General features: G+C 57.9%; 5 protein-coding genes and 1 non-coding gene across 6 annotated transcripts; 3 read left to right on the forward strand and 3 right to left on the reverse strand.

Moving 5' to 3' along the window:
• The first annotated feature begins 1,723 nt into the window (after nt 1–1,723).
• On the forward strand, nt 1,724–3,942 carry TRAVEDRAFT_166160 (MFS general substrate transporter). Its single transcript, XM_008038908.1, has 11 exons — nt 1,724–1,948; nt 2,009–2,084; nt 2,146–2,216; nt 2,268–2,476; nt 2,540–2,794; nt 2,849–2,914; nt 2,977–3,049; nt 3,108–3,334; nt 3,391–3,473; nt 3,528–3,644; nt 3,697–3,942. The coding sequence occupies exons 1-11, from the start codon at nt 1,783–1,785 to the stop codon at nt 3,776–3,778; spliced, it is 1,425 nt and encodes a 474-aa protein (XP_008037099.1). The 5' UTR covers nt 1,724–1,782; the 3' UTR covers nt 3,779–3,942.
• Nucleotides 3,943–4,157: 215 nt separating this feature from the next.
• On the reverse strand, nt 4,158–5,896 carry TRAVEDRAFT_71214 (uncharacterized protein; the record flags this gene model as incomplete). Its single annotated transcript, XM_008038909.1, has 3 exons — nt 5,829–5,896; nt 4,570–5,761; nt 4,158–4,505 (listed from the first exon to the last, which is right to left on the reverse strand). Exons 2-3 carry the CDS (start codon nt 5,758–5,760, stop codon nt 4,158–4,160), a joined length of 1,539 nt encoding a protein of 512 aa, XP_008037100.1. The 5' UTR covers nt 5,761; nt 5,829–5,896.
• A 347-nt stretch (nt 5,897–6,243) lies between these two features.
• On the reverse strand, nt 6,244–6,763 carry TRAVEDRAFT_19523 (uncharacterized protein; the record flags this gene model as incomplete). Its single annotated transcript, XM_008037850.1, has 2 exons — nt 6,244–6,546; nt 6,605–6,763. The coding sequence occupies 2 exons, from the start codon at nt 6,761–6,763 to the stop codon at nt 6,244–6,246; spliced, it is 462 nt and encodes a 153-aa protein (XP_008036041.1).
• A 1,116-nt stretch (nt 6,764–7,879) lies between these two features.
• Nucleotides 7,880–7,951, reverse strand: TRAVEDRAFT_t57. The gene has a single exon. It is a non-coding gene; the product is annotated as a tRNA-Glu (tRNA).
• Nucleotides 7,952–8,979: 1,028 nt separating this feature from the next.
• Nucleotides 8,980–9,349, forward strand: TRAVEDRAFT_106640 (fungal hydrophobin; the record flags this gene model as incomplete). The annotated part of the gene is made up of 3 exons (XM_008038910.2): nt 8,980–9,039; nt 9,094–9,252; nt 9,308–9,349. Coding segments are annotated over 3 exons (261 nt in total), but the record flags the coding sequence as incomplete, so codon positions are not given.
• A 2,801-nt stretch (nt 9,350–12,150) lies between these two features.
• Nucleotides 12,151–12,887, forward strand: TRAVEDRAFT_71215 (uncharacterized protein; the record flags this gene model as incomplete). The annotated part of the gene is made up of 1 exon (XM_008038911.1): nt 12,151–12,887. Exon 1 carries the CDS (start codon nt 12,168–12,170, stop codon nt 12,885–12,887), a length of 720 nt encoding a protein of 239 aa, XP_008037102.1. The 5' UTR covers nt 12,151–12,167.
• Between the last annotated feature and the right edge of the window lie 248 nt (nt 12,888–13,135).

The following is a 13,135-nucleotide window of genomic DNA, read 5'->3' on the forward strand; positions in this document are numbered from 1 at the left end:
GCGACGTCGTCGCCCAGCCCCGCGCCCGCCTGCGGTCGCGCTCCTTTATAGAGTACGTGCGTGCGTGTATAGCCTGCTTTGTGTCTGTCCCGGTCGCCATGTCGTCGTGGACAGTCCAGTCGCTGTGTTTTGAGTAATGTTATATTGGAAGGTCTGGCATGTGTTGTACTAGGGTACGACTGGATGCACGTTCTTGGATATCAGGACTCCGCGTCGGTTGTCTTGTGCTGTGTTCGATGCTCACACCATCTTGCACAGCGATACAGGCGTGAGATGCAGCGGACTCGATCTCTACACAAGCGGTCCTGCCGCTACCGCTGTCGGTTCTGGACACCGATGATGCTGCCGCATGCTGTAGTACTTTCGCAGCTTGCAGTGGCGCCTGTGCACGTCATTGCGCCCGCCTTCGGCTGTTCAACGCCAACTCTGTTGGATGCCGTACAGTCTAGATCCGATGTCTACATGGGGATCCATGGGGGACACCTCCAGGCTAATTCTCGATGTCCGGCCAGGATAACACTGGAACGGCTCTAGAGGCCTAGACCAGCCAGTGACTTAAGCTTTAAACTAAGTTCTCTGGTGGTACCCCGATCTCTCCGGTAACTTACGCCGGCGTCCAAACTTGGACCACTCGCTCATCGACCTCGACTACACCCTACGACCTCGTTCGACAGTACGGAAGGAAGAGCACACCATTCTCCGGGTGGTGGAACACCGTGGCCCGTGTGCATGCTTGTGGCTTTGACCGAACTCCTTGACGGTTTCAAGGCATAAGCAGTGACATGGACATTTCGGCGGTCCGGCAACGGAGCTGAGGTCATTTGTCGCCCATTCCCTGTACTAAGTTATAATGGCAGGTGAGTTTGTCTCGCTTGACAAGCCAAGCACTAGAGCTTATCCCCACATACAGGCAGTGCATCAGCATATTACGACCGCTTCGCCTGTGGCATGCGGTTGTACAGCCAACACATAATGGGCACATGCACTCCGCCGCTTGAACGAATGACTCAAATTGACCCCTATGGCTAGGTACGGCGCGGCGCGGACAAGGACCACCGCCTCAACTGAAACACCCACTCTGACTGGGTGATCGCTTCCTGTATGTGTTTTATTCGTTGCCTGCTATGCAATGCCTTGCGTAATGGTCACTTGTCGACAAAACGAGGAGCTTCCTATACGGGCGCTCTCAATGCTCGGTTCCTCTCCTGCTCGCTTTGGAAGGCCCTTAACATTGGCTGGAGACGACGTCGTGACGAGCGGCATCACTTGTAGGCCTATCATCTCTCGGAACACCTTCCAAATTCCACCTCAGTATCAAGGGGCGCTGTATGCGCCCACTGACCTCGATCTGATCTTACGCCTCCCTGTATGTGACTGGCCGCCGTGCACTGCAGAGCTGTGCCATCCGGCTTTCGGCTCTGCACCGTGTGCAGCGGATAAAATTTAGTGCCTCCTCTAGCATCCGACGCCTCTTTCTTTCTATATTCTAGATACGTCAATACCGTTCCGCGTCATTCTGTCGCTATAGAGTGGATATCTGTAGATTAACTTGCAGAGCAACGCGCCATGTCATTGAAGGATAAAGCAGATCTCGACAAACCGATATCTCAGGAATTGTTAGCCATGCGTTTAGCGCGCGCGCCTGACCTTAAAGCATCTGACATGATGGAGCGTTCTCGCTAAACTTTCTCCCCACGTCTTCTACGTAGTACGTAGGGGCGCTCCGCTCGAGTCCTTCACCGCTTTCCACTACCACAGACTGTACAACTGAAGCTAGCGAGGATGGAACAGCACACAGAACACACCCCTCTGCTAGACTCCGAGGCGGCGATACCGCCCACCGACTCAGAAACCGCAAGTTTGAAATGCGGCCCGAACTACCAACGCTTTACACCAGCGCGAAAGCGGGTCATCGTCGCTCTATCCGCTTGGGCCGCTGTCATTCCAAGTCTGTACTTCCCGCCTCAGGCAGTGGTGTTCCAACATGGGCTAACGACGCATCCCACAGTGCTGGCGTCAAGTTCGTTCGTGCCATCAATACCTCAGATTGCCCGTGATCTCGGGACAACGGGCGAAGTCATCAGGTACGCCACCGTTGGAAGCGACGTTGGGGAGCACATAGCTTAGGCACTCATGTTCACTCAGCCTTGCAGTGAGCCTCGCATTGGTCTCAGGGTCGGCGGGCAGCCTTCTTTGGGCCACATACTCGGGTTCTTGTAGGTGCTCTCAGGCTGTTGTGCATGCCGCAATACTGACACGGTTTGCAGATGGACGACGTACAATATATCTCTTGTCGCTGCCGCTTCTCTGTCTTGGCTCCGCAGGCGTTGCCACATCAAAATCTGTCCCTACGCTCATGTTCTGGCGTGTCGTGCAATCACTCGGCGCGTCGAGCGGCATGGCAGTTGGGTGTGGCGCTATTGCCGACGTCTACAAGTCTGAAGAGCGCGGTACCGCGATGGGCATCTTCTTCGCAGTACGTCCGTCTATCTGGATATCTGCGTATGCGACAGCACTCACCCGCCACCCCTTCTCATAGGCATCGCTCTTTGGTCCTGCGATCGCGCCACTATGTGGCGGCGTGGCTACGCATTACTTCTCATGGCGCTATGGCCAATGGGGGCTGTTTGTCTTGGGTCTCCTTGTGCTTATCCCGGTGTACTTCTGCCTCCCGGAGACGCTAGACCCGGAAAAGCGTCGTAGGTGGGGCGCCACCGAGGAGTCCAAGAAGCCTATATTCTTGAACCCGTTCAAGAGCTTGGGTTTGCTTCGCAGTCCGAATATGGTTGTTGTTGTAAGTCATGCGTCTTTGGATGAACAGAGTGGAATTGCTGAGCTTAGCGCACAGGCGTTGGTGGGGACGACGGCGATGGTGACGAACTTCGTGCTCATGATACCGTTGGCGTATACCATCGTGCGTCACTCTTTGCGCCGCTCTACTCCCGATACATCCCGCGCTGACTCCGAGAACCACAGGGAAAGCAATACAACATCACGAATGAGGCGATAATCGGCGCCTTCTTCCTCCCATCTGGTCTGGGAAACATGGGTACGCAGCCCCAGTCATCTAAATCCGTCTTAGGCTGATAAACGGAATATCATCGCAGTTGGTGCATCGCTCGCCGGCCGTATGTCCGATCGAATGGTCGTTAAATGGCGGAAGCGGCGTGGGCCGGACGTCTGGGTTCCCGAGGACCGCCTGCGCGCGTGCCTCTGGGGCGCGGGCGTATTCGTACCGCTGTCTGTGCTTCTGTCTGGCTTGACGACCCAGTTCGTGCCTGGGACACTCGGAATCGTCCTCAACCTTGTCTGGCTGTTCATGAACAGTATCGGGGTGCGTGTCTGTGGCGATTCCGCAACGGGCCGATCCACTGACCTCTGAACTCACAGATCAACATCGTGCTTACCCCGTCCCAATCATACTATATCGACATATGGCACTCGCGCAGTGCGGAGACGACGGCTGCCAGCGGGTACGCACCATCTCACCTCGTTCTCGCCACCATTGCTTACGTCTCTGCATCCAGGACGTTCCGCGGCGTCATCATTGCGTCCGTCACTGCAGGCATCCTCCCGCTCATCAACGCGATCGGCGTCGCCGCGACCGGGGCCATTTTCGCGGGTGTTGCCTGGATCGGATTCGGGTGCGTCGCTTCCTCTCTATCGACTGCACTTACACTAACTCACCTCTCTTAGGTTGACTTTCTTCACGATCAAGTATGGCGACCGAATGCGCGCGTCCGTCGATGTCGGGTATTCGACGGCGCGCGATAACTGATGATATGCTGCCCGCGACTGAGGGCTTCGTTCTCTTCACTATAATTTATCATGGTTGTTTACGCACGCATAATCGGACACGAGCTATATAATCCAGGTACTGTATCATACTGTATTTTTTACAATTCCATAATATCATGACGCGTTTTTATGCGTGGTTTTTCTCCTAACATGCGCGACACGGAGAACGCTGAGGATCGCACTTTAGTGTGTAGTTAACGCGAAGCGACGACGACCTAGCGCGCTACTACGTAGACAGAGAACTCCTTGATCGCCGGCAATTTGACCGGCGCGCACGTCTTCTAAACCTTGAATACTGTCGATGTCTGGTGAGCCGGAAATGAAAAGAGTGGCAAGAGGAAAAGCTGGGTTTACGCACCTCACGCGCTATCCTGCTGCAACGAGTCAAGCTCGTCGTCGAGCAGACACGACTTCCTGCCATACGGCCGCAAAGGACCGTGACGATCAACATCGACATGCCCCCATGCGTGCCACCGTCCGTCAGCCCTCTTCTCCCACTCGAACTCATTGGTCAACGCGACGCGCCGCAGGGAAGGGGCGGCCCTGTCGAACTCCGCGAGGATCTCCCGCTGTCGCGATTCGTCTCTGGCCCACGGGAACGCATCCATCGGGGACCGCATGAATTTGGTAGGGGCGTCCGAAAGCAGAAGGGTATGCAGACGGGGCGTGTGCGGAAGCAGCGTCGTACTGAGGAGTAGTGGGTCATTCTGTCAAGCATGCGCATTAGTGACTGGGGAGCGCGCGAAGAGAACGGGGTGGACAATGTCGTACCTCGTACGTTTCGCGCATGCCCTGTCCATCAATAGTGAATAGGGGGATGATAACCAACACCAGGCTCTCTAATTGCCCTAGGAATGGTGCGATCGTTGGGTCCCCGAAACTGCCCAGGGCCGCATCTGGAATGCCGATGGCGAGATGTTGGACGGGAACTCCAGAATATGCTATGTGGGCGAGGACGGGCAGCGTGTCGGCTGCGGTTATGGGTGTCACAACAAAAAAATCGCTGTGCCGCTCGTAACAGGCGCGATCCAGGCGTAGGGTGTGAATCGGTCGACGGTGGGTTTGAACATTCGGCAAGAAGGCCTCCAATACACCTATGCTGGACGAGCACGCAAGCACCTCCAAGGTCGAATAATCAGTACTCCCCAGCAGATCTGCGTTGGCGTAATAGGTGAGCGACTTCAGCCGGGGTGCCTGGGCGAAGCAGGGGAAGTGCAAAAACGCCTCGGGGATCGAGAGCTCCTCTAGGTGTTGAAGAATGGGCAAACGGCTGATGGCGTCCACGATGGGCGAGCCGGCCGCCGTCATGCTGGAGCCAAAGTTCAGTGATAGAACACGAAGGGCGTGTGGAGAGTGACATATGGTGCGTTTGAAGAAGGAGGCGTACGCTGTGGTCGAGGTAGGGCCACCGATAGGAAGCGTCAGCTCGAAAGATGAGAATGTCAACACATCGAGCGCCAGGTCGATGTCGAAATTGACTTCCATGACCATTCGGCCGTCACCCTGCGACATTAGGTCCAGCGTACGAAGAAGCGAGGTGCGGCCTGCTGCGAAAGATAGCAGGATACGTGGGATGCTTGGCAAAGGAATGGCGCAAGAGAAGGATCGGATATTGATTAACCGGGGAAGCGTTGAAATCAAGATATTCGCCAGGGCTTGCCTGCTTTGATCAACGACATAGATGAGCATAGGATATCGAATGCGGATGGACTTTGGATAGATGGTGAGGTCGCGTCCGAACGATAGCGCTTCTGGAGGGCGCGACAGGGTCTTGATGCAACGCCATATCGCGCGCGGTCGGATGAGGTCTATGTGCTCGTAGAGCGTAATCGTCGCCGCCTGGTTCCACATTCTGTTCATGAGTGTTAACACATATAGTCCGTGAGTCTCCACAAAAGAACAGATGTTGATGCAGATCTCGAGAGGGAGCACGTTTTCTTGGAAAAGAGGGGCAAATGACATCCTGATCAACGTTAGCTCAGAGTGAGCAACATATATAACGAGAGGCAGTAGTTGACATGGCTACGTACAATCTAGCACTCCGTGGGGAGGCAATGTGTGATGATGGAGCTGTCGAGTTCGCAGAAGTGTGGATATGACTGTGATGGTCGCTGTCGGTGGTGGGCGCAAGCGACGATAATCGAGGTGCAACTCGAAGCAGCGCAGGCAACGCAACGGGCTATCGGATAACACGAAATCACGGGCTCAAACGGATCCTGAGGCCCAAGGCCTGAGAATCCGTCGACGTGCACAAGCTACGATGGCCTCTGTGTTTGATGCTACTTATCGTGAGTCTATGGAGCAGTCGACGAGGCTTGATGGCATGACTGTGGGGGGTCTCCACCGATATACTCCCTCGGGCGCGGCGACTCCGAATAAACTGAGCGAATCGTAGCTAAGCCGTGACGTACAGAATATTACCGGACGGTGCATATAACACCATTCCTAGTCCTCGAGCCTCACCTGCCATCCAAGCAGCATCGGAAGCTCGAGGAAGACGTGTCCCCACGCGTGCCACCGCCCGTCTGCGCGCTTCTCCCACTCGAACTCGGTCGTGAACGCCACGCGGCGCAGCGCGGGCGCATGGAATTCGTAGCCTGCAAGCACCGCGCTCTGCAGCGCCTCATCTCGTGCCCATAGGAACGCATTCCCTAGATCGTACCTCTTCAGGGACACGTCCGAGAGGAGGAACGTGTGTAGGCGTGGCATGCGCGCGAGGAGCAGAGGGCCGAGCGAGGCCAAGTCGAGCTGTCGGGCAGCACACATCAGCAGGCGAATGACGGGATGGGGGCACGCAGAGACGTACTGTGTGACCATAATTCATGTGGAGGGCTATTACAAGGCTCTTCAGGTGTGCGAGGTACCGCATAGTCTCCCAGTTGCACAGCTCGTGTAGCTCGGTGTCGGTGAAGGATATGCTGAGCGACTGCAGTGCGGCTCCGGAATATGCGATGGGCGCGAGCATGGACTCCCTAACAATCGTTCCGACACATGTGCCGCTGTGACGTCCGTAAGAGACGTGGCTCAGGCGCAAGGTACGGATTGGCCGACGTGGTGCTTGTACATCGGGCAGAAACTGGCCTAGCAGATCCGCATGCCAATATGTGTCGGTAGCGTATGAAAGCTCCTCCAACGCTGGGTATTCAGAGGGGCGGATGATTGGAAGCGATTCAACCAAGCCGAGAACATGGAGGGCCTTCAGCTCCGGTGCCTGCGCAAAGCAGGTAAAGGTTATCCATTCCGCTGGAATTGAGAGCTCCGTCAGACCAGCGAAGACGGGGAGACTGCATCTGAAGAGGTTCTCGATTGGCGCGCGCGTCACGACGTTTGCCGTGCCAACGTCCAAGGATAAAGACACGGAGATCGTCGGGAGAGCGAAATATGGTGCACTTTAAGAACGACAAGTAAGGGGCCGCCTGTTCCGTCTCCAAGGATCCGCCCGGCTTGAGCTTGAGCCCAGTGAGCTTGAGCTTGAGCGACGATAGTGTCAGCCAATTTCCGCGAGGTACAGCGCTCTCGAACTTATCGGTGTCCGATTCCGTCTCTCTCGCGTCGGATGTCAACTCCAGAGCGCGGAGTCCCGGATTATGGTTTGTCGAAAGACACTGGAAGACTCGCGGAACGTAGGGCCAAGGAATGCCGCAAGAGAAGGACAGGAGGTTGATCAAGCGAGGGAGCAGTTGCATCAAACTCTCTGCCAGGGCCTCCTTGCTTTCGGGATGGATTTGGATGAGGAGAGGATGACGAAGACGGATGGATTGTGGATATAGGCAATAGTCACGCCCGAAGGATAGCATTCCTGGGGGTAGGGAGAGGGTTTGTACGCACTTCCATATCGCGCGCGGTCGCTCGATGTCGATGTCCCGGTAGAGCGCGATCATCGCTGCTTCATTCCATGCTTTGTTCATGGAGCTCAGAAGCAAGAGCTCGCCGGTGCCTAGAGCGAAACATATCTCTGTGAGTAGCTCGACAGGTAACATAGGAGGATAGACGTGGAAGAGAAGATAAGTTGGTAGCGCCTACTTTCGTCGGCGCCGTCTCAGTGCCAAGTGGCACTATGCATGTCAGTAACAAAAAGCAATTCCGACACGGGGAATCGAACCCCGGGCTATCGCGTGAGAGGCGATAATGTTAGCCACTACACCATATCGGATTCTTAACATGCCTGACACTCACCTTCACCACCTCAATTAGTCTAGCCCTCGACCGTAGTACCACATTCGACACAGAGAAAGCCTGAAGGCCCTGAACGTGAACGACTTCCGCTGCTTATGGTCACTTTCAAGTCCGTAAGCACAGAGTTATCTGTTCCGGCCGTTGCACCTTTGGGCACACCGGAGGGGATGCGGGTTTGTACCCCACCGTCCCCGGTAAGACACCGTCGGAAGAGCCTGAATGATCGACGATCGCGGCCACTCGTCTGGGAAGGTTGCTGGGATGCAAGAGCTGGTACGTACACAACAGCACCTGTGTCATGACAGTGCACCGAATGCACAGCCAAACTCTTGGCTGACGTGTGCTCTTGTCAGGCCTATGCGTAGAGTCAGAGTATGTTGTCCACTAGTACTGGTAAGGCGACCGAGCATTACTACACCTTCAACAGAACCGGTCAACCTAGCAGGACCTCTTGCAGGACATCTAGCGCTCTGGAGTGCCATCCAAAATTGGGTAAGTATCGTCCGCGGCCAAGCATGCACGCACGCACCTCCTCGACTGCGCTTTGGACGCCCGTCGTCTTGCCCAATGTCTCGCAGCCACCGAGGCCGTCCTCCGCGCGGTGCCCGCACTCTCGCGTGCAGGTGAAGAGAGCGGAGGCATGCACGCTCGAGGGCGGTCGAAGTGATACGCGCTCCTACCCGACGCCCGAAGCATGAATCCTCAATCGGTTTCAGCGCGCCGCGTACGTACACGCCAAATGAACACACTCACCCGAGCCCACCCCGGCGCGGCAGGCAGGCTGAACGGACACGCTGGCGAGGACGCACGAACGTATAAAAGGACGCACCGCTCGCCCCAACTCCCCAGCAGTCAACGACTCGTCTCAGCTCTCTCTCCAGCTCTCACTCGCAGTCTTCACTCGCCAACTAATCCACCATACCCCTCACTCCCTCCTCCACGTCTTACCCTATCATACCCAAGATGTTCGCCCGTGTCGCCGCCCTCGCCCTCGCCCTCCCGATCCTTGCTGCCGCCCAGAGCTGCAACACCGGCCCCGTCCAGTGCTGCAACAGCCTCGAGAAGGTGCGTCCTATATCTGAGTCGTTTCTTCCAGATGACTGACGCACGCGCTCATAGTCTGACTCCGCCGCGGGTACCGCGATCCTGTCGACGCTCGGCCTCGGGCTGGGCGACGTGACTGGCCAGATCGGCCTCCAGTGCTCGCCGCTCTCTGCGGCCGGTGTCGGTTCGTCTTCGTGCAAGTCGAGCCCCGTGTGCTGCCAGAACAACAACGTCGTAAGTCCTTTCTGCACTCGAAGTTTTGGGATGGTCACTAATACAACGCGTTAAGGGCGGCGCCGTTTCGATCGGCTGTGTTCCCATCATCCTCTGAGCGGCGTCGCCGTCGGTAGTGGATGTTTAGGCTGGTGCGGGGAATGAGGGGGGGCGGAGTAGTCGTATAGCTTGGATAATGTCAGCGAATGGATTCGTGCTTGAGAGTTCCACATACCTGGTGTGAATCGTTCTTTGAGTGATGCTAGCCATCGGGATTTCTCCGCCTGTCCAGGACCACAGACAAGGACAGCAGATTTTGCCACTGATAAAGTATGGCGATTTCCTGCAGCGCAATGTCAGTGCGAGGGCGTACTGGCAGTATTCGGAGAAGCACTTACGCGGCGATATCCGACGTGGGTGATGGCCTTGTCAAGATAGCCTACGATGACCCATGGGCTTCTCGGACGGCACGCATGCGTTCAGGGTGGTCAGCGGAGATCCTGTCACATACAAGGGCGGTAGATGGAGTTTAGATATCAAACTCCGACATCTACGAAAGTGGACGTTACGAGTACACCTGTCCTCGGTTTCCAGAGCTCCCTCAAACCTGTGCCGAGGACAGTCATCCTTGGAAAGGCCGCCGCGTTCAGGGACGGCATGCGTGTCCAAAGCTATCCATTCGTAGCGACGGTGTTCGCGAGGTGTACATTTTCGCGAACTTGTATATTGGTGCTCCGCACGGCGATTGTCTTAACAGACCGAGTCGGCGTTCAGCCGTGTCGAGGAGCGCCAGCTGGAATGTATGCGCAGCCCAGCATCATCTTAGAGACAAGCATTAGCAAAATATAAGGGCGGGACAATGACAACGACGACGCTCACAAGCTGGACTTCGCGACAATACGCAACCGGTACCAAGTTGCAGCGCTTGCAACGCGTTTACATGTGGAACGCTAGACGACACAAGCAAACGGTTAAATCCAGTCCACAATGAAGGGTGGTGACTTCAATTGCAACTTGGACGCGCGCGGCTGTGCAAGTCGGACAATACGATCACTATGGAAGCCCTCCGCAGAATCTGCATACACAAGGATAAGCTCACAGCGGGGAACGTGTTTATACGGCATGCCTACGTATTAGCAAATTCATTTCTGGACGACACGTCCACCACGCAGCACGAGCTGTGCGCATGTCGTCGGTTACGAGCACACAGAGCTGGGCTCGAGCAGCCCGGATCCCAGAACGGCTGAGAAGCACAGATCTGCGCCATACAGACTCCGCGTCGCCCTAGATCCTCAAAACGCAGGCGACGCCGCAGCGCCCCTTCATTGTGAGCACTCCGCGACGCCCCAGCGCGCCCGCGACGGCCGACGGGAGCGACCACAAGGCATCCTACTCGGACAAAAACGCAGGCAATGGGGGGACAAGGAGCGCCGCAACCACCCGGGGAGCGCGGGGGCAGTACGCGGCGATAGTCGGCGGAAGGAGAAGAAGCATGTTCATTTTCATTGTAGCTGGCGGCGCCCGCCATGAAGGGTACGGCGAACATTGCACAACAGGCGGCGCATACGTACAACGAAGAAGAAGATTCGCACCAATGCGACTGTGGTTCGACTCGCCCGCCACCGCCGCGCACGGGTCTCTGCCGAATGCGCCGCATTCTCGAGCAAAAGCGAGTTGGCGCAGAAGATAGGATGCAGAATGCAGAGGGGACGGTCCGATGGCGCCAAGCGATGAGAGTCTGCGGTGGGGCTGGGGGAGCGGTCCAAATACGACGTGCTGGGCAGTCGTACCACTGTGCGCAGGTACAGCTTCACGAAGCGGCGGTAGTGCGAGAAAGGGCCCGAGCGGCGCGAAGCAGCTGAGCAGGTACACACGCCGCACAGGAAGGGCCCCCCAGCTGACCGCGGAGACCGGTCCTTGTACGGCGGATCAGCCCACGGGCGAGCACTGGGCGAGTTGTCGGAGCTGTCCGTGTTTGCGAGCCTCTGAAAGTGCAGGGTCTGGGGTGATAGCATTCGACGTGTCGGCGGGAGGGTTATTAGGGTTGGGAGGGTAGCGTTGAATGTGGCAGATAGCTGATCAGGAAGCCGGCCCATAGCAGACCGAGCTGAGCCGCCGAAGTAGTGGGGTCTAGTTGTGGTCGGTCCATCTCGCGAGAAGTCCCGATGCGAAGATGGACTCGGTGGACCGAACACGGAGCCGTGCAAGTGGCGGCGTGCTATCTGGGAGCGCGAGATAGGGCACCGCCTGCGCGAGGGACGAGAGCGAGAAGAGTGGAGCAGTTCGATGGCTCACTGGAAGCACCCCAAGTCTAGATGTAGCCTCGCCAGGTTCCTGGGGAGTGAGGCGGAGCAGTTGCCTTTGGCGTGGGTAGGGGGAGCGAGTTGGAGGAGTATTGTGCCGTGGCCGGCGCCCACAACGTTAACGTCCTATCTGGACGCCCACCACGACATCGAGCAGGGGCTGCGCCAGACCACAGAAGCTCGAGTGGGCGAGGAAGATACCATTCCAAGGAGACAATGGAGGAGTGTCGCGATTGCAGGCTGGAAGAGGAAGAGCGGGCGTTGTTCTCGCTGTCGGCAGCGGGTAGCGAGCGAGAGTTCTGTCCTCGGTCGCCCTGTCGATGGCACGCGCCTGGCGCCGCCTGCCTGGCGGGATCAGCCGGGACCCGAAAGCGGCATGGACGAGCACCGCCCGGCTGTCGCAGGGGACGGCGAGTGAAGCGATCTGAAGCGATCCCTCCCCGCCTTTTTGTTTTCCGTCCGACTCGCCGAGCGAATATAAGTATAGCCCCCGCCCAGGCCTCTCTCCCTCCTCAGCTCAGCTCGTCGTCCTCGTCCTCGCTCTCCCTCGCTGCTCTCGTCCACGCATACTCACCGAACGCAAGTACTTCACGTCAGCCCCACCCCTAATCTCGCATCCTGAGCTCTAGCACCATGGCCGTCTCCTCCCACCGCATCCACACCATCCACGGCGCGTTCGGCGCACCCTCCTGCTTCGCACCCTCCATGCCCCTCTCAATCAACTCAGCCCAGGCGTCCTCCTTCCACCGCCTCCCCAACGTCTGCGCCCCGCGCGCCCGCCCCTTCCGCGCAGTCCCGGGCGCAAGCAGCCCCGCCTCCGTCAGCCGTACCGCCCCCGCCTCGTCCGCCCCGAGCATGGGCTCGTCAGCCGCAGGCAGCCGCCCTAGGAGGACGTCCTTGTCCTTCTCGGCGCCCCCAACGCCCACCCGCCGCGCACCCCCTCCCCCACCGGCCCCAGCAGAACGCACCGCCTCCGCGCTCCGCACGACCACGGCCCCGCTCGTCGTCGAGATCCCGACCATCGAGGACCCGTTCGCCGACGCCCCCGAGGAGCCGCTCGACCGCTCCGCGCGCACGCAGGTGCACACGTACACCGTCCCCGCGCCGCCCGCACCGAAACCGAGAGCTAGCATGGAGGCGACGTCAGGCATCAGCGCCCCGCCGGGGCTTGCGCGCACCGCTGCGCCGAGCATTCCCAGCGCACGGGACATCCGCGGACGCCTGGTGGCGAGTGCGCTGCTGAACCGCGGCTCGGGGCGGCCCCTTGGGGTGTACCTCCGCAGACGACTGTCTGGGCAGGAGCACGTCTACATCAAGAGCGGCCTCTCGCAGCTCGTCGCGGTCGCTGCATGATCGTGGGCCCTGCAGATCATCCAAGGGCGCACAGGGGCGCAGGGGGGAGGGTGGTTGTTGTGGAGGGATACCCGGTCGGTCTCGCGTTGTTTCTCCGGGCTTGGACGACACACGCTCCTTATTCCTTGTCTTCTGGTCACTCGCATCTCGCTCGTCATCTCCTGTGCATCTTACCTGCCTCCGTACACTTGCTATCATCATCATCCGCCCACTCGTTCCCTTTCCCCCCACTCTTCTCCGCATTGCAT

The sequence above is a fragment of the Trametes versicolor genome, assembly GCF_000271585.1.
Source record: "Trametes versicolor FP-101664 SS1 unplaced genomic scaffold TRAVEscaffold_4, whole genome shotgun sequence".
Taxonomy (NCBI): domain Eukaryota; kingdom Fungi; phylum Basidiomycota; class Agaricomycetes; order Polyporales; family Polyporaceae; genus Trametes; species Trametes versicolor.

Coding starts and splice junctions, on each gene's coding strand:
- TRAVEDRAFT_166160 (XM_008038908.1), top strand. CDS start 1,783: ATGGAACAGCACACAGAACACACCCCTCTGCTAGACTCCGAGGCGGCG. Junction 2,477..2,539: donor CGATGGGCATCTTCTTCGCA/GTACGTCCGTCT, acceptor CCCTTCTCATAG/GCATCGCTCTTTGGTCCTGC. Junction 3,050..3,107: donor ATCTGGTCTGGGAAACATGG/GTACGCAGCCCC, acceptor ATATCATCGCAG/TTGGTGCATCGCTCGCCGGC.